Source organism: Martes martes (assembly GCF_963455335.1).
Source record: "Martes martes genome assembly, chromosome: 15".
Lineage (NCBI taxonomy): Eukaryota > Metazoa > Chordata > Mammalia > Carnivora > Mustelidae > Martes > Martes martes.
Window position 1 is genome coordinate 61,668,198 of NC_137903.1, and position 26,832 is coordinate 61,695,029.

Genomic DNA, 26,832 nt, shown 5'->3' on the forward strand with positions numbered 1-26,832 from the left:
CAACTGGCCTCAGTCACTTAAAAGTATTTTTCAAACTAATTTTCTGCTCTTGGGCTCCTGGCACAATCAGTTTTTTCAACCCTTTGAAATACCAAATTTCCAGTACATCTGTTCTCTTTCCTGTCTGCTTACAAGCCAGCAGATCTGATCCTGAGCTCACTCATCTCCTCTGATAACTTCCGGAAAGCACTAATAACAAGCAACATACACTACTAACAATTTGTTCCCTATCCCTTGCCCTGTAGCCAGAGGTTTTTTTTTGGGGGGGGGCAGGGTGTAGGGGGAGTGCTTGGTCTTCCTTCCAAATTAATGCAGGTTATGGTTTTACCAAATACTCTGCCACTGCTTTGTTCTCCATTCTTTCCATGCTGCAGTACCAATTTCCTTGTTGCCTGCTACCCATTGGGTAAACCGTTGTTACATCTGTTAAGTTTTTATCATTACTCTACGGCACCATCTCATTTCACTTTGCCTAGAAGTAGTAAGTGCTTATTTTTTTTTTTAATGAAGGAATTTCTTAAGTTCATGAGTATAGACAGTTGGACAGGCACTGAATTACATACTTTGTATGTACTATCTAATATTCACAACTACACTATGAAGCAGGAACATTTATATTGTAAAGACATAGAAATTTATATTGTACATTGTAAAGACTTGAGAAACTACACATCTGACTTATATATTTCTGGGATAAACAAAAATATAGATAAAATGTTCTTTAACTCATTCATACCTTAAATTTTTTTTAAAGTTGAAGTTATCAACAATATAAAGACAAAATTCTAGGATTTACCATAGATTTCAAAAAATTATGATTCTCATGTAGATTACATTTTAATCTCCCTAACATTCTAATAATATTGATGGAAAACAGAAATTTTTATCTCCATTTAACTGGTTTTTATAAACTGTGGTAGCCATGCACATATCTGAGTTCACAAATCAGTATTAGAAATAGAAACAGGTCTGTGAAGACTATAGCTAACATCTTACTCAATGATGAAGAGTTGAAAGCTTTTCCTTTAAGACCAGAAACAAGACAAGGGTTCCAACTCTCACCACTCCTATTCAACATAGTACTGGAAGTCCTAGCCAGAGCAGTCAGGCAAGAAAAGGAAATAGAAAGTATCAGAATTGAAAAGGAAGAAGCAAAATTGTCTCTATTTGCAGATGACATGATTTTCTATATATAAAATCGTAAGACTCAACCCAAAAAGTGTTGGATTTAATCAATGAATTCAGCAAAGTTGCAGGATACAAAATTAAAATACAAAAACCAGTGGTGTTTCTACACACTAACAATGAAATTTCTGAAAAAGAAATAAAGACATAGATTCCATTTATACTAGCATCAAAACAACAAAATACGTAGGAATAAACTTAACTAAGGAGATGAACCATTTCTATGCTGAAAACTATAAGACAATGATGAAAGAAATCAAAGACGATGCAAGAAAATGGAAAGGTATCCCACATTCAGAGATTAGAAAAATGAATATTGTTTAAACGTTAATACAACCAAAGCCATCTATAGATTCAATGCAATCCAATCAAGATTCCAATGGCATTTTTACAGAAGTAGAAAAAACGCTCATAAAATTTATGTGGAACTGCAAAAGACCCTGAATAGCCAAAGAAATCTTGAGAAAGAAGAACAAAGAAGTAACTATTATACTTCCCGATTTCAGGCTATGCTATAAAGCTATGGTCATCAGATACGGTACTGGCATAAAAACAGACAAATAGACCAATGGAATAGAACCAAGAGCTCAGAAATAAACCCAAGCATATGCAGCCAACCAATATTTGACAAGGAACCAGGAATACTCAATGGAGAAACAAATAATCTCGTCAACAAATGGTACTGGGATAATTGGATATCCACATGTAAAAGAATGAAACTGGACCCAAATCATAGACCGATCACAAAAATGAACACAAAATGGATTAAAGACTTAACTGTAAGACCTGAAACCATGAAACTCCTAGAAGAAAACACAGGAACAAAGTTGCTTGACATGGATTAAGGTAATAATTTTTTGGATGGGACACCTAAAATACAAGCAATAAAATTAAAAAGAAATGAAGTGAAAAGACCACCTATGGAAGGGGAAAAATGTTTGCAAAGCATATATTTGATAAGGGCTTAATACCCAAAATGAATCAAAAACTCGTACAACTGAATAACAAATAACCCAATTAAAAAGTGGACAAAGCACCTGAACAGACATTTCTCCAGAGAAGATATACAGAAGGCGAAGAGGTACATGAAAAGATGCTCAGCATTGCTAGTCATTAGGGAAATGCAAACCAAAACCACTGTGAGATACCATAGCACGCATGTTAGTACAGCCATCATCAAAAAGACAAGAGATAACAAGGATGTGGAGAAAAGGGAGCCTGTGTGCACCGTTGGCAGGAATGTAGATGGGCACTGCCACTATGGAAAATAGTATGGAGAATCCCCCCAAAATTAAAAATAGAACTACAGTGATTCAGCAATTCTATTTATGGGACTATCCAAAGGAAACTAAAACACTAACTCAAAAAGGTATCTGCACCTTTGTGTTCTTAGCAGCAGTATTCATGGTAGCCAAGACACAGAAACAACTTAAGTGCCCATCAGTGGATGAATGGATAAAGAAGTGGTGGTATACCTATACAATGGACTGTCATTCAGCCAGAAAAATGAAGAAATACTACTATTTTGACAACATGGATGGACCTTGAAGGCATTATTCTAAGTGAAATAAGTCCAAGAAAGACAGATACTGTACGATATTGTATGTATAATCTAAAATGAAAAACAAAATCAAAGAACACAAAGTCATAGAAAAAGAGATGAGACTTGTGGTTACGGGGGTGGGGTGTAAAGGTAGGGGAGACGGGGAATTGGAGGAAGGTGGTCAAGGGTACAGTTTTCCAATCACAAGATAAATACTAAAGATTTAACGTACAACATGATGACTACAGCTTACACTGCTACGTGGTACGCAGGTAAGTTGCTAAGAAAATGAATCCTAAGATTTCTCATTATAAGGAGAAATTTTGTTTATTCTTTTCTTCTTTCTTACCTTTTTATTGTATCTACATGAGAAGATAGATGCTAGCTGGACGTATTGTGGGTCATGTCACGATATGTGTAAATCAAAGCATAATGCAGTACAACTTAAATTTATACAGTGATAGATGTCAATTACCCCTCAGTAAAATGGAAAGAAACAGGTCTATGATCACTACTGTGGTCTATTTTCCACACCAGATTTGCAAGCGAGCGTGATAACAAGGAGTGAGATCGGAGCACCAATCTCCATCTGGAATCAGATAATCAGGGATTAGAGGAAACACTGGTACGGTCCCAGAAAGCCAGGCACAGACCCAGGAGAATAGAGTCCCTTTTGTGTTCAGTACCTTTCCATGGATGAGAGAATCCTAGGGGTTGTTTCAGCTCAGGGATGGCATTTTCTAGATAACTGAAGTGGCACGTGGGACACCATGGAAAAGCAAGTGAAGCACTGTATTCCCAGTGCTTAGCAGGATGCTGGCACAAAGCATTCGAAACGTGTGTTGTGTGGATGGATGGATGGTTGGATGGAAGGAAGGAATCAAAAAAGGTAGCTGATGAAGAGTGTTCAGGAAGGATCTGTGAACCAGGGAGTGAAGGGAGCAGGAAGCCTGGTGGACGTGGAGTCACTTGAGCACACTCTAGTGTGCTGGAAAAGGGTGAAGAATCTGCCGGGTGAGCCGATTCACTGAGTTCGTACACGTGCAGTCAGAGGAGCGCCATTGCCAGACTCACCGAGTTCAGCAGTGTCGTAAGATACAGGCCTGATTATGATTTCGACATGACGGTACCCACAGAGCAGGAGACGACGGCCACTGGAAAGACTTGTTTTATTCACAGATCTCAAGAGAAGGGAGCAAGATGGGAAGCCCCAGGGTCATCGGGGAGGCCGGAATGAGGGAAGAATGGACAAGAACTTTTGTTTTGGTTGAAGGGTTTGGGGAAGGGGGAAGGCGCGATAAACCCAGTTAGGACTAGCAAGTTTGATTCCGGTGGGCTCTTGGGCCCAGGGGCTGTCCCTAGTTGTCTGGTACCTGACCCTGGGGTGATGTGGGCAGGTGGATAGTGGCCCAGAGTGGGAGCCCATAAAGGAGGTGGTTCAGGGTACGGACCATGGACTGTTTGGGTTACGTCTGAGAAGTGTTCTCACAGGCAAGTTGTTTGCTGTCTCCAGGAATTAGCCAGCCCCTCCAGGCTCAGCATGGCTCAGATGTCAAAGCATCAGAACACAGAAAAGAAGACATGACGAATACAGACAGAAGCAGAGGGAAGAAAGTCCGGAGCCTACCGCACCTGGTGCCTTTGCTCGCCCCTCTTCTCGAAGACACTGCCCGTTGAAATCTCCATCATGAACTATTAAGTGCTCTCATTTAAGATTAGCAAGAAATCATAAGGAAAGCAGAATCCGTCCTTTTATTCTCTTCTTAGTCAAGAGATCACCCTCGATGGTGGGTCATCCTGTGAGCTCGGTCACGGTTCGGGTCTCATCTGAGCAGTTAGCAGTTCTAGCAGATTCTGGAAACACCAGCCCACCTACCTCCACTGTCAGCCCCCTCTCAGCCCACCCACCCCATGCCCCAGGCCTGAGAGGTGCTTTTGGGGTCACAGGAAAGTTGAAATTCAGGATTCACAGTCTGAAGCGGTGATTTGTTTTTGACTTATTAAAAGAGCTTGCAGACCAAGGTGTTGAGACGCAAAGCATTTGTTCTCTTGGCAAAATCTCTTTTGACCTTTGCAGATCCCCAGCTGAATCACCTAGTCATTGACACGGGGCCTGCTGCTTTTATAATGCGTGCAACAAAGGAACATTAATTCAGTCCGTTAGCATGCGTGACAGAGAGCACCCGAGGCAGACCTCAAATACCAGTGCACCCTGAGGAGTAAGACAACAAGAATTAAAGAAACTTCTGGCCTTCCCCCTGTTGAAAGAATGAATTTTATGCTCATTTTGCAGCTTAAAAGTGTTAATTATAGATCTAGTTGAGCATGCTAATTTCCCCTCTTGTTGCCCATATAGATGGGAGAACAAAAATAGCTTCATCTATATGAAGCAACAAGACTGTGGCTTTGATAACCCAGTATGAGGTCGGCCGTGGATATTTGGAGAAGAAACCCTTTTGTGCTCCTGAACAAAACCAAAAACGTTCCCTACTCACCTGCTTTCTTGATTTGCTTATTTTTGTGTCTTACAGAAATTTTTCGATCTGGAAAGAGAGAATGTGTGTACAAGAGAACAAGAGGACCGCGCCTTCCCTAAATTAAATCGCAACAAGTACATGGTGACAGACAGCGCAGCTTATATAGGTAGGTGTCGGGGCTGTCGGGCTCCTTGGGGGACCATGCAGGCCGACGGTGGTCCCACCGTGTTCTTCTAAGCCCCGCGGGCCCTGGAGGAAACAGGACAGGGAGGACAAACAGCCCCTTGAACTGAACATCTCCTCTAGGGCTTGGTTCAAGTATGAGGACACCATAGAAGATGTTTTTAATAAGTGTTTTCAGAAATTCTTTGGCCCACTTGCTTCGTGTTATGGGTGAGGACATGAGTGGCTCATGAAAGGCAAGTCCCAGGGGCACCCAGGCGGCTTGGTCAGTTGGGCGTCTGCCTTCGGCTCAGGTCATGATCCCGAGGTCCTGGGATCGAGCCCCGCATCGGACTCCCTGCTCAGGGTGGGGTCTGCTTCTCCCTCTGCCCCTCACCCTGCTCGTGGTTTTTTCTCTCTTACTCTGGCTTTCTCTCAAATAAATAAATAGAATTAAAAAAAAAAAAAAAAGAGTCCGGAGAGTCAGATGAACACAGTGCTCCCTTCCCACCCACCGTACCTCAGCCAGCCTGTCCTGAGTCACAGGAGGCCGACCTGGCGGCAGCTCAGCACGAGAAGGAGCACTGCCCAGACAACCGTCCCTCCTCCGCCGTTCTGTAAATGTCCGCCCTCGGAGAAGTTGCTTACGCTCTCTAAGCCTCAATATCCTCTGTACAATGGGACCCATAACAGTTTCTACTTTGTGGGGTGAAATTTAAGCAGAATAATATATGCAGGGTACCTTGCACAATTAGAATCCCCGGCACATAGAAAATCACGGATTCGTGTCAGCTGTTATTTTTAGGGTAATAATGCTCCAGATGCCGAAATCATACCAGCTGGTGGAATTACTAATGTGTCCGTCTGTGCTCCTTTCCTACAGTGTGCATGAGTCCAGAGTAATCCCTTAACTGGTACCATCAACATCGGAGTGGAAATTGTTATCTATAAAAGAAGGGACATAAATCCCGGAACCGCAGTCTGCCTATTACATTGTACAGAGGACACGGCAGGCTCAAAGCAGAAAAGAAAAACTTGTGTGGGGTGGAGGATTAAGGAATATGGTGGGTTTTTCCCCCCAGTTCAGTGAGTGAGTAAAGAGTATGGCCTTCTTGCTTTGTAAAGCACTTTATCTCATTTGATTTTTTTTTTCTAAGATTTTATTTATTTGACAGAGAGAGAGAGAGGGAGCGTAAGTAGACAGAGTGGGCAGGGAGAGGGAGAAACAGGGTCTGCACTGACCCAGGAGCCCAATGTGGGGCTCAGTCCCAGGACCCGGGGATCATGACCTGAGCCAAAGGCAGCCACATCTGACTAAGCCACCAGGCGCCCCCATGCCTCTGTTTTCTTATCTGTAAAATGGGTATAAAAGTATCCACCCTTTGGTGGTGGTAGAAAGATTAAGAGATAATATAGGAAAAGCTCCAAACACTGGCTCTCATCTGTCTCAGACCTTAGTAAATACGGATTTTTGGCTCTTTTCTTCTCCCTGTACAATATATTTTTAGAATAGACTTTTTTTTTTTTTTAAGAGCAGTTAGGTTCATAGCAAAACTGAACAGAAACGACAGAATTCTCACATCCCTCTGCTCCTCACACACGTAACACAACCTGCCCCGTTATCAGCCGCCCCCACAAAGTGGTGCATTGGCTACAATGGGTGAACCCACACCGATACTGATGTACAGTGGGGGTTCACTATCGATGTGACATTGTGTGGGTCCTGACAAATGTGTAATGATGTGTATGCACCATCACTGGTCAGAGTCATTTCACTGTCCTACCTGTCCTCTGTGCTCCCTGCCTCCCTGCCTCGCTCCTGGCAACCACTGATCTCTTTCACGGTCTCCATTGTTTGGGCTTTTCCAAGCTCTCACATAGCTGGACTCAAATAGTGTATATCCTTTTCAGGTTGGCTTCTCTCACTTAGCAGTATGCGTTTAAGCTTCCTCGGGATCTCTGGATGGCTAGATAGCTCATGTGTTCTTTGTGCTGAGTAATATTCCACGGTCTGGAGGGGTCAGTTTATCCATTTACCTTCAGGACATCTTGGTTGCTTCCAGGTTTTGGCAGTTATGAATAAGCTGCTATAAACATCTGCACGCACGTTTTTGTGTGGACATGTTTTCAACCCCATTGGGTAACGGCAAGGAGCATGACTGCCCTATCGAATGATAGGACGATGTTGAGTTTCGTGAGAAACTGCCAAACTGTATTCCAAGGCAGCTCTACCATTTTGGATTCCCACCAGCAGAGACTGAGAGTTCCTGCTGCTCCACATCGTCGCCAGCATTTGGTGGTGTCAGTTCCAGATTTTGGCCATTCTTGTAGGTGTATAGAGGTGTCTCCTTACTGTTTTAATCTGCATTTCCTTGATAATAGATGTGGAGCACTTCTTCATAGGCTTTTTTACCATCTGATTATCTTCTCGGATGAGGTGTCTTTGGCCCATTTTTTTCATCAGGCTTTTCATTTTCTTATTGTTGAGTTTTAAGAGTTCTTTGTATATTTGGAATAACAGTCTTTTATCAGGTGTGTCTTTTGCAAATATTTCCTCCCAGCCTGTGGCTTATCTCTTTATTCTCTTGACAGTGTCTTTCACAGAGAAAACATTTTAAATTCTAATGAAGTCCAGCTTATCAGTGATTTCTTTCCTGGATCGTGCCATTGGTGTTGTGTCTAAAAAGTCCTCACCAAACCCAAGGTCATCTAGATTTTCTTATTTGTCATTTTCTAGGAGTTTTATAGTTTTGCATTTTACATTTTTCTCTGATCCATTTAGAGTTACTTTTTGTTAAAGGTGTAGGGTCTGTGTCAAGATTCCCTTTTTTCCAGGCGGATGTCATTCTTCCAGCACCATTGTTGGAAAGACTAGCTTTGCCCCCTCGTATTGCCTTTGCTCCTCCGTAAGGATCAGTTCACTCTATCTACATGGGTCTGTTTCTGGCTCTCTATTATGATGCATTTTTAAATGAGTTCATTTTACACACAGCATTTTGGCAAAGCATTAATTCCCTTGAGCAAGGCATAGTCCTTGTATAAAAATATTTAAAGAGCATCCAGAGGGAAAATTCACTGATAATTTAAAAAATTATCAGCACGTTCTGGAAACCTCTCAAGTCATCACACGGACACCTGCTGAAAATGCTGAATTAAGAATAATCCCCACTAGACCTTGCGTGGAAGTATAGCTCATTAAACCTTCAGGAGACTTAACAGGACATTCCCTGAACAGTACTGTCTCTCTACTTTTGAATTCTCTGGAGTATATTTGAGTCTGGCTTGGTGCATTTGTCCAGAAGATGGTTTGAATTGTTGGAGGGCTAACCAGGGGTTGGTAGGTTAATCGGAGGCACTCAGAAGGCTCACTGAGGCGCATCTACCTTCCCGGTGAGCTTATCTGTACCTGCGCTACGGTTCCGGGATGGCCCTGTAGTTCTCCCGCTGCCCGGCCCCGCGCGCACATGCGGGAAGCCACAATGGCAGGCTCAGCCCTGGGCGGAACCGTGTCCCAGATGAGAAAACACGGACGCAGGTAAGTGATTCTGAACTTGAGCCAAACCATGAGGAAGTGAAAGGTGGGAAGACATGATCACCCTGGTGGAGGGTGGTCTCTGGGAGCCTGAGAAAGCGCTGCCTAGGGCTGCAGTTCCAGAGAAGAACCTAATTAAAGCTTTGGAGAATCAAAGGTGCAGGATCTTGGCTCCATCCATTGTCTTGAAGGGAAAAGCGGAATCTCACAAAATAAGGCTCCAAAATGTTGTCTCCCCTTATCTTTCCGTCTTCTCATGTGGCCCCCAGAGCCTATCTCCATCTCTGTGTCGTTCAGAGAATGCGGTCCCTAGAGGAGAGGAGCTCAGTGCAGCCCGATGCTCCAGCCCTAGCGGCTGCCGCTGAAGCCCGGAGGGGCGGGGGGGGGGGGGGTGGATGCCCAGTTGGTACCACGCAGGCCTTTAGGAGCGGGTGTGACACAGAACAGAAGCTGAGGTGTGGGCTGTGGGGTCCGACCTGGCTTTGAAACTCAGCTCTGATATTTTTCCACTCCAGTCTTGGACAAAGTACCTGACCTTTCTGTGCCTTAATTTCCCCATCGGTATAATGGAATATTATCACCTCATAGGCTTGCAGTGGGTATTGAATGAGATCGTGTAATGAGAGAATGAATTCACCGCCTGGCATTCAGCTGTGGGGACGAGATTTGAGCGTCTTAGCCACAAGTCCCCGAAAGGCGCGCAGGAGCACAGGGGTCTTCTGTTTATGGGATGACTCGAAGGTGCTGCCTGCCCGCGGGTTCCAGAATAACTCAACCTGCAGTTGCTGCTAATCCCCAGTTTGAGAAGTCCAAGCCTGTATTTCCGTGGCATTGAATGTCACGCAGACCTGCCACCACTGAGCACGGCCATGTGTCTGAGAGCACCTGGTCAGATACACAGCTCTGGGAGAGACTCCAACGCCATATCATGAACCCTTTGGTGGACGGTTCCCTCATTTATAGCAATAAAATTCATCCAACATCTTGTCTGTCATGAAACCATCGGGGGTAACAGTGTGGTGTTTGGGGAGTGGCCGGAGACAGTATGAGATGAAGGACAGAGAGGGCGGAAGAAGAGTTTGATCTCTATGCTGATAATATTTTATTTAGGGACCCGGTATTAGGCCCCGAGAAATAAAGTCAAGGAGCGCAGTGGGAGAAAAGGGAACTACTTCCGCCATTCCAGGAAGTGCCGGTGGAAAGGGGAGTTCATACGTGCGGGGCCTCCAGAGAGCGGAGGAGGGCCCACAGGATGAGCGCCAGGAAGGAACGGATACCAGCTCTCTGTGGACGTCTCTTCCTGCCCAAATGACTGCAGGGCCTTGGGTCGGGGAGGCCCAGTGTCTTATTCAGCAAATATTCCTACAGTGATGGCTGAAGAGACTCTGAGGGCCCGGAAATGAAGCTCGACACTTACCACGCTTTCCATTTTCTTTATGAAACCAGCTCTGAACCAAAGAGGAGCACAAAACTGAGAGCCAAGACCAGGCCCAGGCCAGCAGTAATTCAAGAAATCTTTTTTTAGTGAGGACACTGCTTCCTTTATGGTATTGTAAATAGTCTGTGGTGACCTGGGTCCACCATTGATCAAATCTGCTCACCTCTCTGAGCCTCAGGCCTCTCCTCTGTGGAATGGGTGTAAATCCTACCAGCTATGAAAGATAATGGATACAAATGCCGAGCCCAGTGCTTTGCTTGTAGTGGGCACTTAATAAAGGACAGTTTCTCTCCCCCGACCAAGGCCCTTATATCCCACTTCTTCCCTAACTCTTCCCCCTCACGCTCCAAGATCCTGATCATATTTTTGTCCACATCCGTCTGCGGGTGTTGCTCTCTAACTTCCTAACTGATGTTTCTGTGTATCTCTTCTGACTCAACAAAATGCTTTCCTGACTCAGGCAGCCAGAGTTGGGAACCCTTTCCCTTGCCCTCATGGCACTGTGCGCATTCACCTCTCTGCATTATAATCATTGTGTTTCCTTCCTGGACGCCTTGAAGTCGGGGACCGTCACTGTCTGGTTTGTATCATGGCCCCAGGTACCCACCTGGTAGACACTAGACACTCAGGAAATGTGCATTAAATGAAGGACAAAAATATCAAAGAAATGAATGGTATTGAACCCTCCTGAGGAGAAAACTTTGTTCTCCCACTAGAACCTTCTCCCCAGTGGGTGCCAAGATAGGAGATTCAAGTGGGACTTTGGGGTAGTCTCTCCTTTTATCTACTCCCCCATTGAAGATGGACTCGACGTGAGTGACCTAGATGCGATTGGCCCCTTCTGGGAAAGATTCCAGCCTTACTACCTCGGGGCTGAACCGCGTCCCCCCCCAAATTCATATGTTGGAAGTTTTAACTCCCAGTACCTCAGAATATGACCTTATTTGGAGTGAGGGCCTATACAGAGGTCATCAAGTCAGAATGAGGTCATCAGGGTTATCCAATGTGACCAGTGCCCTTATACATAAGGGAAATCTGGACCCAGAGATAGACATGCAGAGAGGGAAGAGAATGTGAAGATACACAGGGAGAAGCTGGCCATCTTACATGCCCAGCAGAGCGGCCCGGAACAGATTCTCTGTCCCGGTAGGAACCTACCCTGCCACCATGTTGATTTGGGACTTCTGGCCTCCAGAAATGAGACAATAGATTTGTCTGGTTTAAGGTGCCCAGTCCATGGGCCTTGGTGACGGCAGCCCTAGCAAACTAATAATACCCTGCCCCACACCAGGCAGCTGAGCTGGGGAGCCACCATCATAGCAGCTGCCTTGCTTCCCAAGCTAAGAAGCCAGCTCCTGGAAGCGGGAAACGACCTACAGGCCGAGCGAGGAGAGGGTCGTCCGTTCAGACAGAAACTGATCCTCCTCCTCTGGCTTCGGCCTCTTCTTCGGCAGGCGAGCTTGTGAGCACTGTAATCAGAGCCCCTCACCTGTACGTCCGGGTCAGATGTTGTCGCCCTGAGAAGGTAGTAATTGTTCACAGGATTTTTAAGTGTATTCCTATATATCCTAAATGTTGCTGTATTTAGTGTGTCTTGTGAATGTCAATAAGAAATAACATTTACCAAAAAAAAAAAAAAAAAAAAAAACCACCCCAGAAGATTCCTTGTTTTGAGTTTCAAGTTGAGCAAAGCTGAAGAAAATGCCAAAATAATATGCAAATATTAATGCGCCATATGTAAGGCCTCTTGGAATTTTTTTTCCGCAGCTGTCAACACAATTCAATCTCCCTGTCATCATCATCATTATTATTTTTTTTTTTTAAATAGAATCTGCTCAGTGTTTCATTAAACGGGGACTGTTCCCCCGTGGCTCTTAACTCGGCACCGTTCTCTCCTTTGTTTGTTGGCAGGCAATTTTGACTGGGTGGGGAACGACTTCACCCAGAACGCCGGCACAGGCCTCGTTATCAACCAGGCAGACGTGAGGGACAACAGGAGCATCATCAAGCAGCTGAAGGATGTGTTCGAGCGGGACTGGTACTCGCCCTACGCCAGGACCCTGCAGCCGACCAAGCAGCCCAACTGCTCCGGCCTGTCCAGACTCAGAGCCCCCACCAACAAAACTGCCACGTACCCCCTCAGCGCCAAGGACCCCGCCAGCGTATCCCGTGAAGGAACAAACTGACAGGACAGCTTGTCTTTCCTATTTATATAGAAAGGACTTGAGGAGAGTTAAAAAAAAAAAAAAAAACCCACACAATTTAATATGTCTTTTTTAGGGAAAAAGCACACTTCCACAAAAATATTCTCCGCACGCCATGTAATACCTTATCTAACAATATCTTAGCGGCGTGTACACGAAGTTTAGGACTTTTGTATTTGTTACTCCTGACAGAGAATGTCATTTCAGCCTGGAAGTTAGTTTTTACGTTTGCATACCGATTTTAAGACTCTGATGCCCCTTCCTTCCTAGTTTTAGACCTCTTTCTGCCGACCCAAACTGGTCGGTCCTTCCGAAGCTTAGCATGAGGTAAACGCTTTCACACCCTTCTGAGATCTGCTTCTTAGAGAGGCAGTGAGGCTCTCACCACAGTCAAGGGACTGATCCAGCCAAGTACTTACCCCGAAAACCGTCTCCAAGACCCGTGCAGTCGTCCGGGCGTGCACAGCTCACACCTCGTGCCAGCCTCGGCACGCTCGAAAACCACCCTTTGGCCTCCTTGTTCATTTTCTTCAAATACCGTACCTTTTACTTGGTACCATTTTTTTTCCTCTTCGCAGAGAATGTCCTTCTTAGCATCAGCGTCCCTCTGTCCACCTCCACGCTAGTTCCAAGTGTGGCAACGGTTCTTGGAAATGTATGAATTCCTCCGAATGGATACCAAGTGGAAATAGCAGTCTTTCATTTTCACCTTCCAACTGCATTTCCCCCTCAAATTAAGAGTTTAAAAACCACAGCCAGCAATATGTATCTTTTCTCTCAAGCTTGGAAAAGTTAGGTAGCTACCTGCGAAAATCCAGCAAGCGATTAGGTCTGCATTATGAGAATAAAGTAGTTTCTCACATTTTTTTTGTTTAGCTTAATGGTATTATACCAGCAAGATCTCTATGCATCCGTGGATTTTAATTTCTTTAGAATCATTTATTATGCTGTTAAGGGTATGCCAGCAAACCTTTATAGAGCTATTTAATATACCAAATGCTTTTCAGAGAAATGCAATTTAAATACTGTGCTTCACATATTTTACTAAGAAAAATATTGGATTATTGTTCTATAACGTCGTCGTGTGTTGCTGTTTTCTATCTATACAATATATAGCCCTATATTAATGGAGACCGTTGCCCCCCCCCCCCCCCCCGTCGAGACAGGCGTGGCCTCTTTAGATCCCAGAGCAGGTGGCCACCAGGATGCCAGTCTCAAGGTCACTCCTAACCCCCGCGGGCCTGGAACAGGATCCTGCTCTCCTTGGCCTCGGGTTTCTATTGGTAACGTAGGGACGGTCGTATCTACCTCGCGTAGATGTTGTCACGGTAGGAAATATTTATAATTTGTTTTGAAATCAAAAGAACCTATATAAATGCTAAGCATTGTGATGTATAATCTTTTTCTTGAACTAATCTTTGTGGTACCCTGAGATAATCCATACCGGGTTCTCACAGAGAGCCTACAAGGGAAAACAAATCCACAGCCTTCAGCTGTCAGTGTGGGTGCACACAGGAACTCCGAAGCTGTGCTGGAGATTGGGACTGTCCTCACTGTGACGGAACATTTTGTCGGGTCACTTTGGCATAAGTAACATCCATACAAAACAAGACATCGTGTTAGGGATTGTTCTTGAGGACCGGTATGTACGTGTGTGTTCAGAGCAAGGAAAAGCAATCTCAATTACTACCTTTTGTATCGAGAGACTTGCTTTTCTAGAAGAGGTTCCGAGTCTCATCCCGTGGGTTCCACTGGCGCAGAAGGGCCATTGTGGGTCAGCTGATGGTCACGTAGCTTCTTTCTTTGTTGCTTCCAAGATAGGCCTTACTGGATATATGACCCATCAGTGAAGACAGCCGGGCAAGATGGGGAGATCCTTAATGGAAGTCTTCACCACTAGTGGCTGGGCCATGAGAATCTAAGTATCTACCATATCCCCAGTCCTTATTTGAGTAGGGGGACTGTCCTGCCAGCCATCTCGCGAAAGGAAAGGTGGTTTTGGAAATGATTTTAAAAAGAAAGAAAACTAAAGAACAAGCAGAGTGGGCATGGAGACAAGCAAACATACCCAGTTCGGTCCTGGGCAAAGAAGAGCAACCAGGGCTGGGTTCGATGGGGCGTCCGAAGGGGAGACACGCTGTTGTCTCCTGGAGCGTGCGTCCCAGCTGAGGGACAAGCGTTGGCTTGGCATGAGGGGGCCCCTTTCACTGTCCCTCGCATGTGATAGGAGAGAACTGAATCCTTTATAAAATGACCATCTGCCATTTTGCGCTGAGCCCATCAGTAAGGTGGCACCAGGAACCGTGTCCCGGGACTTTGTGCCACCAGGGCCAGCAGCGGCAGAGCGCCCCCTGCCCTGTGGCCAGAGGCCCATTCCTCAGCCAGGCCACTGACTTCAGGAGACAAAGCTGGCCTCCAGGCAGCTGGGAAAACAGCCCCTGCCCAGAGTTTCATAGATGGGCCAGGTTTCCTGAGAGAGTGTTTAATTCGGCAGAACTTTCTTTTGCATTTGGATGCTTTATGTACCCCTCTAGGAGTGGCCTTCCTCTCTTTCCGGCTCCATTCTGTGCTAAATAAACGAGTAACTTCCATCCCGCTCCCCCCCCCCCCAAACGCCCCACCAATTGTCTCCCAAGAAGGAAAGAACGCAAAGCAAAAACACTTGAATTTGAGACAATCTGACGATGCCCTTGCCAGAAATTAGGAGCAAGAGGCTAACTGCCAACTTGCATTGTTTTTCTCCATAAATATTCCAGGAGTTAATTTCCCAAAGGGGAATATGAAAAGAAATGCAAACACAGTTCAAGACCATAGTTTAGAGTTCCGTGTCACTTCCATTAACCTGGTGCCTTATTCTCGAGCTTTGATTTTAAACGGTGATTCACTCCACGAGAATACCTCTGCTTCCCGTGGGGTCCGGTGAGGCCTTCCGACGGGCCTTCCGGGCAGAGGGCGTGAGCGTCCACGGCTTCCGGGCAGCCTGCTCTCCTCCCGAGCCTCACGGCTCCGAGCACCCCCACATCAAGTCATTGACACACACGGTCAAACATCCACACTGTTGGCCTCCTGTGCCCTGCCACGGGCCACCAGTGTATCCGCTGATTAAATCACAGCTTATCAAATCGCGGGAGGGGAAGTGGAACGTTCTGGATGATACCCGTGCTCTGTGAATGCCACGCTTTGCGTAGCTGAAAACGACAGAAGCGAGGCACGGTGGAGAAAATGTCCCCGCTGTCTTTAAAGGACCTCGTCGAGAGATGCTCATGGACTTCCACGGGCTCAGGGAGCACAGCATGAAAACTGGTGTCTCAAAGTCAAAGCAGACCCAGGAAAGGAAACGAGAGCTGCGGAAGCGGAGAGCGGTCTGTCGTGTAGCTCCGGGCTCTCTCTTCTACCCGGGATGTCTCTGCTGCTGGTCTCCCCGCTGACCCGGTTCTTCGTGACCGTCACATCACGTCGTGGGCTGATCTCGCCGTTTGCAAACTGTGTTTTGTGACTGCGGTCACTGGTCTGTTCGAAGTGCCTCGCTGAACCTGGGACCGACAGAAGCTCATCTCCCCCCAGCCTGAGGCTGTTCTCAAGTGGCTTTGATTCGCTCTGAGCTTTCTGTTTGTTTTTAGAAGCTTTTATGGAACTAAATTCCAGGGGAACACAAAATGAAGAGACTCTCAGAATTTCTTGATACAATCAGACCCAGGGTCCGTCTGTCTCAGGAATTCTATCCCAGAATCTGCCTTTTTTTCATATGTGTAATCGCTTGTGTGAGTTTCTCTGTCCGGAATTCACTTCATTATCTTTTAACATTGAAGGGATGTGAAGAGCTGCCGTCACTTGTGAGGGGACAGTTCCCTCCCGCCCTGAAAGACACTTTGCTACTGGCTACTCAGATGCCGTCCCTGATGAACTGCCCCACGCACTGTGGACAAATGTTCGAATGCTTGGATTTCTGTACTCCGTGAACTGGTGCACTTTATTATAAGCCTTTTGAATGGGGAGATTCATATAATGTACATTCGGCCCAAGGTAGGTTGGATAAATGAATCCATAGTCAGCATTTTCCCATTTGCTGTGATTTAGCTCTTTTTTTTTTTCTTTTTCTTTTATATGCTAGTAACCAAATAGCTGTTCCTCATAAGCTGTCAGCCAATCGATTTAAATTGCTGGAGGCTTTTTAATACCCCTGAAGTCAACCCCAGTTCATTGTCTGCCTTCCCTCTGAGAAACTCCCTTCTAGTAGCTGAATTATGAAGAGAGAGCTTTTTAAGGGTGACTAGATAGGTATTCTTTGGAAGCTTCTAGAAAGAGTAAAAACTGAATTTTCTTATTTTTGACTCATCAGCCATCGTATACCTATAGAGTTCCCCAAAAAAAGGTCACTGGTCACTTTTGTTTCTTTTGGCGATTTGCCGAGAAGAAATGGGAAGTTTAATAGCTATTCTGCATTTTCTGCTGTTATGTTCAACTACTGAACTTCTAATTCTGTCACAAAGGATATCTTGGATTTTTAATGTTTCTTTATGTAAATAGGATAAAGTTGTACCTGGACATATCTATCCTATTAACCTTAAGATCCCTAAATAAATCAGTGTGATAAAGGGCTGAATTTGGGGGCATCATTAAAATTCTCAAATCTTTTGTATAACCAAATGCTCAATTTTTTCATAAGTGAATATTATACGGTTTTTCCATTGTGTGAGATGAGGCATTTATTTTTCTCCTCAGCTTCCAGACTCTACACTCTGGCCCAGTGACAGAAAAGGAATTTGTGGAAACGGGCTCAGGTGCCTCATGCACTTACCCACCACACTCTGTTCTTTCTAGGCTTCAACCCATAATCAAACACACCTGGTGTCCGCTCAGCAGACCCAAATTTAATCTCAGGTTTGGAGCATTCCTTGAAAGCCGTCTAAAGCAACTACTCCAAATGCACACAAATTCCCTTCCAATTTGGCCACTCAGCAGTTGGGGACCTACTCAAGCCAGCACATCGGGAGTGGTTACTACAGTCCCTTTCATGAGACCCACACAGAGTACCGCCTTAGTGATTTGCTAGAGTCGCTTGGATTTGAGACAACATCTTACCTCTGAAAGAATGTACATGGCAGGGACCCTTTCTATACAGGGATGAAGGCTGAGGAGGCATACTTTTTTCAAAGCTATCATTTCAGAGTTTAACAAAGGCTTAACCAAACCAACTTGAAGAATCTGCAACAGTCTACTGTAATTTGATTTTGTCAGCTGTTTCTGAATCCTGCCATTTCAGGTTTTAAAGCGAAATTGGCCTGGGGCGCCTGGGTGGCTCAGTTGGTTGGGTGACTGCCTTCGGCTCAGGTCATGATCCCAGGGTCCTTTGCTGGAGCCCCACATCGGGCTCCCTGCTCAGTGGAGAGCCTGCTTCTCCCTCTCCCTCTGCTTGCCACTCTGCCTACTTGTGCTCTGTCAAATAAATAAATATAATCTTAAAGAAAAAAAAAGAAAGAGAAAAGAAATTGGCCTAACAATTTAATGAGAGATGATCGTAGGCAAGGAGTACAATTAAATCACAGTAAGGGTGAAGAGGTTTTATGATTTATTTTTATTTCATAGAAAAATTAAGGAAAAAATTCCTCCTTTTACGAAATGGATATGTGGCTATCAAACCTATTCCTTCTGGCCTCAGACAAGTTGAAAAATTGTTAGTTCCTTTATGGACCCCATTGTCTTTCATGGGTGAAAGAAATCTTAGGAATGGTTGAGAAATACTGAGCTCCTTATAAGACACAAACATGGACAAACCTGGTTTCTAATTTAGAGTTTCTCCCACATAAGTATACAACAGATCTTGGGAATAGGACCTCAATTTCCAGGATTAAAAATATTGAAATTATCTGTGACTTTCTAGTATTCTGGAGGAAGAAGATCTTTAAAGACAACTCAGAAAATATGATCCAACAACATGTGATTCAGAGCTTAATCTACAATTCCACTTCCTTTTGCTTAAAAAATGGAGATGATCAACTGTTCTAGAAAGTACATGTTATTAAAGGCAACATTCTCCCCCCAAAAAATGTAGTAAGAGAAAAACACCATAGTTTTGGAGAAGTTACAGCATTGATAGAGCACTTTGAAAATCCTCCCTAAGAAAGTGTCACTGAGAATCAAAAGCTCGCCTGTCCCCAGGGGTAAAGCTGTGTGTTATTATCCATGTTTCCTGGGTGGATCTATAGTTTTCCTAGAGTCCTGGAGAGACCACATCCATGGCTCCTACACGAGCAGAAGCATGTTCCTATCCCATGAACACTCCACACTGATCACAGTCAACTGCACCATCACTCAAAGAAAATCAGTTATGGGCTAGTGGGGTGGCCTAGGAAGAGAGAGGATCCCAGCTGTGCTGTTCTTGTTGGATGGCACCTGGCCCCACCATCCAGAACCCTCCTTTACGAGCCCTCTGAATAGGAGATAGAGAAAGGAAGTGAGCAGCCAAAATAGAGAGGAGCAGTCACTCTAATGATGCTGCCTTAGAGGAGTGACATGCCCAGAGGTGACATACCAAGAGCTCTTACTGACTCACCGTGTCTGCTTTTAGGTTAGGAATGACTGATCCCCGAACAACAAGGCTGGACTTTGCGGTTACTGGGTTGCTTTCTTATCTTTCGTACTTTCTTGTGTATCAACACAAATAAACTCACAATAATTGAGATAACCTGACTGTGTGCCTGTTCCTTGCCATCCAGAGGGTCCTAACACACTTCAGAAAGTCACAGCTATTCCCAGGAGAATGTTCTGAGGAAATAACAGAAGCACTGCAGTAACCGTGTCTCGATTAGACACGGGCCCACCCTGGGCGATCTCCACAGTGAATCTTCTGGATCTCCTCTGCGAGTGTGAACATCACATCAGGTGTTGCCAGATACCCCGGACTCAGCAAGAGGAAATGGAAGCACTAAGGACACAGATGAAAATCCATTCAGGAGATGACCACTCCACAGACACAGAGACTGTTCGAGCTGGAAGAAAGAGGAGGAGGACTGAAGCCCAAGGCCATCTTTTTTTAACTAGATGAGGAAAATGAGGCACAGAACACATGCTGAGTTAAGTAGAGGCAGTTGTGTTATAAATTCAGAAATGATTTTTAAATACATATTCTGATTGACTTAATAAATGCAAAAATTGCTAATAATATGCTGAATATTTGGAGCAAGTGGGTAGTTTACAGGGATTTGTGGAAGACGGAAGTCTCACTGTCCCTAAGTGGTCTGACAAGGGAAGACGGGTCATCACGTCGCCATGAGAGGAAGTGGGGCAGCATCAAGGCATATTTAGTCTGGAGCCTCTCGTCCTAGAATTGGGTAAGGATTAGTAATATCAGAAGAAGGTCACGGGGCACCTGGGTGGCTTAGTGAATTAAACCTCTGCCTTCGGCTCAGGTCATGATCTCAGGGTCCTGGGATCGAGCCCCGCATCGGGCTCTCTGCTCCGTGGAGAGCCTGCTTCTCCCTCTCTCTCTGCCTGCCTCTCTGCCTACTTGTGATCTCTGTCAAATAAATAAATAAAATCTTTAAAAAAAGAAGAAGAAGGAGGAGGTCAGCGGTTTTTGTGTCCTGTTTCACATGTAACCCCCTTGGGGACACTCATTCAAAAATGAAAAGAATGCCCTAAAGACTGCTATTTCATTGAGGGGCTGAAAACAAAGTTCTTATTTTGAAGTTTGTCACTCAGCCAGTTTTTGGTCAAGTACATGAAAAGGATGCGTGAGGCCGATCATTTAAGTGTAAGGTCTGCAGACAGTCAAATCTTGCTAATTTAGTATTTTCATGTAATTAGGTAGCTTAATCAGGTCACAGCAAGTGCGATGCTCGGCTGTATGTGTCCATTCGGGTGGGTATGGTCCCCAGGTATTCAGTAAACATTAACCTAGGAGTTGTTGGGAAGATATTATGTAGATGTGATTAAAGTCGATCATCAGTTTAAGTACGGGTGGTTGTTTTAGATAGTCTAGCCGGGCCTGAGGCAGGCAGGTGGAGGGCTGCAGGAGCAGAAATAAAGGCATCCCCACAAGGAAGAAATTCCACCTGCGGACTACACCACCAGCTCTTGCCTGGGTTCCTGGCTTCCTGGCTTCCCCCTGGGCCCACAAAGGAGAAGCCAGTCCTTTACAATAAATCAATTCCTCTCTCTCCCTCTCTCCCCCTGTGCCTCTGCCCTAAAATACGGTCTGTGCCTTACTTGTTCCATTTTCATGGTAGAACCCTGACTGATAAACATAGTAATAAGCAATCCCAAAATCTTAGTGGCTTAAAACCACAAGTTTTTTATTATTATTATTTGTAATTTTTTCTTCTTTTTATTTGAAGTTTTTGATGTAGTGTTCAATGATCCATTAGTTGCACATAACACATTTTTTTGAGTACAGTTGACACACAAAGTTACATTAGTTTCAGGTGTACAATTTAGTGATTTGACAAGTTTATATATTATGCTGTGTCCACCACAAGTGTATCTACCACTGTCCCTTTACACCTACCACGTTACACCTGTCAGAATGGTTCAAATTGAGAAGACAGGTAACAACAGGCATTGGTAAGAATGTGGAGAAAAGAAACCCTTGTGCACTGTTGGTGGGAATACAAATGGTGCAGCTACTGTGGAAAACAGTTTGGAGGATCCTCAAAAAATTAAAAATTAAAAAACCATATGACCCAGTAATTCCATTATTGGGTATTTGCCCAGGGAAAACAAAAACACTAACTCGAGAAGATATATGCATATATGCACCCCTATGTTTTCTGCAGCATTATTTACAATAGCCAAGACAGAGAAGCAACCAAAGTATTCATCAATAGATGAATGGATAAGGAAAATGTGGCATATATAAATGATGAAATATTACACAGCCATAAAAAAGGATGAGAGCATGCCATTTGAGACAACATGGATGGACCTAGAGAGTATTATGCTAAGTGAAATAAGTCGGACTGAGAAAGATAAATACCATAGGATTCCACAAGATTTTTTTGTTCACACTGCATGTACTTGATGGGTCAGTGGGAATAGTCTTTTCATCATGGCCCCTCAGAGTTCCAAGCCAGTATTGCTGTCACTATGTCAGAGGGAAAGGAGATTGCTGGAGGGTCTTACATCTGTGAGCAATTAACTCTGGCCAAAATTAACACATGCCCTTTTGCTCACAATATAACAACCATGATCTCACCCAGCCTAATGCTAAAAAAATTCAGTCCTACCAGCATTTCTGGAATGGTGGAGAATACAAAATATTTAGTGAATAGTATGAATGACTAAGATAGTTAATTAGAAAAATACAAACTTATCAACGAGCTTTTCATTTACAGTTGAAGACAAATATATGAAGATGAAAAGTAAGGAATGCTTACAAATATAAAGAATATGGGCTCCCTGATCAGTGGGGAGTCTGCTTTTCCCTATCCCTCTCTCTCTCCCCCCACTTTTTTGTTCGCTCTCACTTGCTCACTGTCAAATAAGTAAATAAAATCTTTAAAAAAAATATTAAAAATATAAGAATGTAAGGATCAAAATAACTCTCTAAGAAAGGATTAATGGAAACAATATAGTATACCATAACCTTCGATGTTGATAACTTCTTAAGAAAAAAAAAAGCCAAAAATTTGAGTCAGAGATGTCAGCTAGCTGACTTAATGCTTAGGCAATGGCAAAGACAATCGTGGATATAAGGGGCTCAAATTGCTTTCTTTAATGTGGTTGTGTGTTCTAGATATCTGTTTAGGTGAACTTCACTGTCTGTCAACATCTAAAATAACAAATAAGAGCATTAACTGAAGAAAAATGTCTTTTCAGCTGAGCTTTATGTGTCTGAAGTTTTCTGACACAAGGAGCCTCAGTCTGTCTTTGAATTTCATGTGCTCATTTCTTTTTTTTTTTTTAAGATTTATTTATTTATTTGACAAAGAGAGAAATCACAAGTAGGCCGAGAGGCTGGCAGAGAAGGGGGAAGCAGGCTCCCTGCTGAGCAGAGAATCCGATGCAGGGCTCGATCCTAGGACCCTGTGATTATGACCTGAGCCAAAGGCAGAGGCTTAACCCACTGAGCCACCCAGGTGCCCCCATGTGCTCATTCCTTGAAGTGTGGGGGGTCACTCCCTATTCTGTCTAGACTTGCTGCTCACTAATCTTTGTCTCATTTCCCTCATGAAATAAAACCATCTCTTTTTAAAATGTGTTTCCCTTTTAAGCAAATAATGCACTCCTAACTTATACATTACCAATTTCTCTTAAAATTATATCTCAGGAAGCAAAAGGCCTTTTATCAGGATGTCATATATTCCCTAAGAACTTATTCTATACTCCCATTCATCTGGGTTTTAAGAATTAAAAATACAATGAATGTATTTGTTTTATTTGTGAAATAACACAGGAGAACTATTAGATGTAACTAACATTTCTCAAGCACCAGTTCTCCGCAGTACTGAATTTGGTGCTGTGCAACAGACAACAATGGATGTCCCTGTCCTCAATGGAGCTTACAATCAGTATGGAAAGCAAACCCAAGGGAAGCAAGATGTTGACTGACACCAGACTTATTCACAGAGACCCAGTTGGCCAGAAAGGGCTGACAGGATATTTTCAGGGTACTAAATGAAGAAAACATGGAGCCAAGAATACACAGCAAGGTTATCTCATTCAGAATGGAAGGAGAGATAAAGTGCTGCCAGGACAAACAGAAACTAAAAGAATTTGTGATCACTAAGGAGTCCTGTAAGAAATATTAAAGTGGAGCCTGTAAGTGAAGACAGAACTCTAAAGTAACATAGACCAGAAAGAAACAAAGACAATAGACAGTAACAGGAACTTTACTGATAGTACAACGGCACTAAATTCATATCTTTCAATAGTTACTCTGAATGTAAATGGGCTAAATCCTCCAATCAAAAGACACAGGGTATCAGATTGGATTAAAAAATCAAGAACCAAAAAAAAAAAAAAAAAAAATCAAGAACCATCTGTAAGCTGTCTACAGGAGACTCATCTTAGACCTAAAGACACCTCCAAACTGAACGTGAGGAGGTAGAGAACAATTTATCATGCTAATGGACATCAAAAGAAAGCTGGGGTAGCAATCCTTATATCAGACAAATTAGATTTTAAACCAAAGACTGTAGTAAGGGATGAAGAGGAACACTATATCATATTTAAGGGTCTATCCAACAAGAAGATCTAACAACTATAAATATTTATGCTCCTAACTTGGGAAAGGCCAATTTTATAAACCAATTACTAACCAAATTAAACAAACACATAGATAGTAATATAATAATAGTAGAGGACCTCAACACCCCCACTCAAAGCAATGGACAGATCATCTAAGCAGAAAATCAACATTGAAGCAAGGGCTTAGAATGACACACTGGACCAGATGGACTTCATGAATATGAGTAGAGAATTCCATCCTAAAGCAACAGAATACACATTCTTCTCGAATGCTCATGGAACCTTCTCCAGAAAAGATCACATCCTGTGTCACAAATCAGGTCTCAACTGGTACCAAAAGATTGGGATTATATCCTGCATATTTTCAGACCATAATGCTTTGAAACTTAAACTCAATCACAAGAGGAAATGTGGAAGGAAATCAAACACTTGGAGGTTAAAGAAGATCCTACTAAAGAATGAATGGGTCAGCCAGGAAATTAAAGAAGAATTTTAAAAATTCATGGAAACAAATGAAATTGAAAACATAACTATTCAAGACCTATGATATACTGCAAAGGCAGTCCTAAGAAGAAAGTACGTAGCCAGCCAAGCCTCTCTCAAAAAAATTAGAAAAATCCCAAATGCACAAGCTAACCTTACATCTAAAGGACCTAGAAAACGAAAACCAAATAAAGCCTAAATCAAGCAGGGGAAGAGAAATAATATAGATTAGAACAGAAATCAATGAAATAGAAACCATAAGAACAGTAGAACAGATCAACAAAACTAGAAGCTTGTTCTTTGTAAGAATTAATAAGATCAATAAACCCCCAGCCAGGCTTATCAAAAAGAACACAGAAAGGACTCAAATTAATAAAATGAATGAAGAGAGGAGATATCATGACCAACACCAAGAAAATATAATTTTAAGAACATATTATGAGAAAATATATGCTGACAAATTAGGCAGTATGGAAGAAATGGATGAATGCCTGGAAACTTACAAATTACCAAAACTGAAACAGGAAGAAATAGAAAACCTGAACAGATCCATAACCAGCAAGGAAATTGAAGCAGTAATCAAAAATCTCCCAACAAACAAGAGTCCAGAGCCTAATAGTTTCCAGGGGAATTCTACCAAATGCTTAAAGAACTAATACCTATTCTTCTGAAGCTGTTTCAAAAAACAGAAATGGAAGGAAACTTCCAAACTCCTTCTATGAAGCCAGCATTACACTGATCCCAAAACCAGACAAAACCCCACCAAAAAAGAGAATACAGACAATATCCCTGATGAACATGGATGCCAAATTTCTCACCGAGGTACTAGCCAATATACTGTTGGAACAGTACATTAAAAGGATTATTCACCATGACTAAGTGGGATTTATTCCAGGGCTGCAAGAGTGGTTCAACATTTGCAACTCAATGTGATACATCACATTAATAAAAGAAAGGACAAGAACCATATGATCTTCTCAATTGATGCAGAAAAAGCATTTGGTAAAATATAGCATCCTTTCTTGATTAAAACTCTCCACAGTGTAGCGATAGAGAGTACATACCTCAATATCATAAAAGCTATCTATGAACAGCCCACAATGAATTTAATTCTCAATGAGTAAAAACTCAGAGCTTTTCCCCTAAGGTTAGGAATGCAACCGGAATGCCCACTCTCACCCCTGTTGTTCAACTTGGTACTAGAAATCCTAACCTCAGCAATCAGAAAACAAAAAGAAAAAGAAATAAAAAGACATCCAAATTGGATGCAAAGAAGAAGTCAAACTGTCTTCACAGAGGACGTAATACCTTATGGGGAAAACCCAAAAGTCACCACCTCAAATTTACCAGAAATCATACAGGATATAAAATCAATGCACAGAAATCAGTTGCATTTCTGTATATACACTAACAATGAGACATAAGAAAGAGAAATTAAGGAATCAATCCCATTTAGAATTACACCAAAAATCATAAGATACTTAGGAATAAACCTAACGAAAGAGGTAAGGATCTGTACTCTAAAAACTACAGAATACTTACGAAAGAAATTAAGGAAGACACAAAGAAATGGAAAAACATTCCATGCTCAGGGATTGGAATAATAAATATTGTTAAATTGTCTATGCTACCCAGGGCAATCTACACATTTAATGCAATCCCTACCAAAGTACCATCAACTTTTTTTCACAGAGCTGGAACAAATAAGCTAAAATTTGTATGGAACAAGAAAAGACCCTGAATAGCCAGAGGAATGTTGGGAAAAAAAAAAAAAACCCAAAGCTGGGGACATCACAATGCCAGACTTCATTACGAAGGTGTAATGATCAAGATAGTATGGTACTGGCAAAAAAACGGATATACAGATCAATGGAACCGAATAGAGAGCCCAGAAATGGACCCTCAACTCTATGGTCAACTAACTCTTCAACAAAGCAGAAAAGAATTTCCAGTGGAAAAAGGACAGTCTCTTCAATAAGTGGTGCTAGGAAAATTGGACAGCCACATGTAGAAGAACGAAACTGGACCATTTTCTTACACCATACACAAAAACAAACTCAAAGTGGATGAAAGACCTCAATGTGAGACAAGAATCCATCAAAATCCTAGAGGAAAACACAGGCAGCAATCTCTTCGACCTAGGCCACAACAACTGCTTGCTGGACATGTCTCCAAAGCAAGGAAAACAAAAGCAAAAATGAACTGTTGGGACTCCATCAAGATAAAAAGCCTCTACACAGAAAAAGAAAGTCAACAAAACTAAAGGCAATCTACAGAATGGGAGGAGATATTTACAAATGATGTATATAATAAAGGGCTAGTATTCAAAATATATAAAAAACTTACAAAACTCAACACCAAAAAAACAAAAACAAAAACAAAACAACAAAGAATCCAGTCAAGAAATGGGAGAAGGCATGAACGGATATTTCTCCAAAGATGACATACAAATGACCAAAAGACACATGAAAAGAATTCTTCACATCCCTTGGTCTCAGGGAAATACAAATCAAAACCACAATGAGATACCACCTCACACCAGTCAGACAGTTAAAATTAACAAAACAGGGAACAACAAATGTTGGTGAGGATGTAGAGAAAGGGGAACACTCTTACACTCT

The 26,832-nt window shown here is 43.1% G+C and overlaps 1 protein-coding gene across 1 annotated transcript in view; it reads left to right on the plus strand.

Moving 5' to 3' along the window:
• Positions 1-12,645, plus strand: part of PLD5 (phospholipase D family member 5) — a 393,677-nt gene extending 381,032 nt beyond the window's left edge. The window contains exons 9-10 of the mRNA XM_080824123.1: positions 5,260-5,371; positions 12,249-12,645. Of these exons, the coding sequence (XP_080680249.1) occupies positions 5,260-5,371; positions 12,249-12,523 (387 nt within the window). The 3' untranslated portion in view covers positions 12,524-12,645. The remainder of the gene's footprint in view (positions 1-5,259; positions 5,372-12,248) is intronic.
• The last annotated feature ends 14,187 nt before the right edge of the window (positions 12,646-26,832 follow it).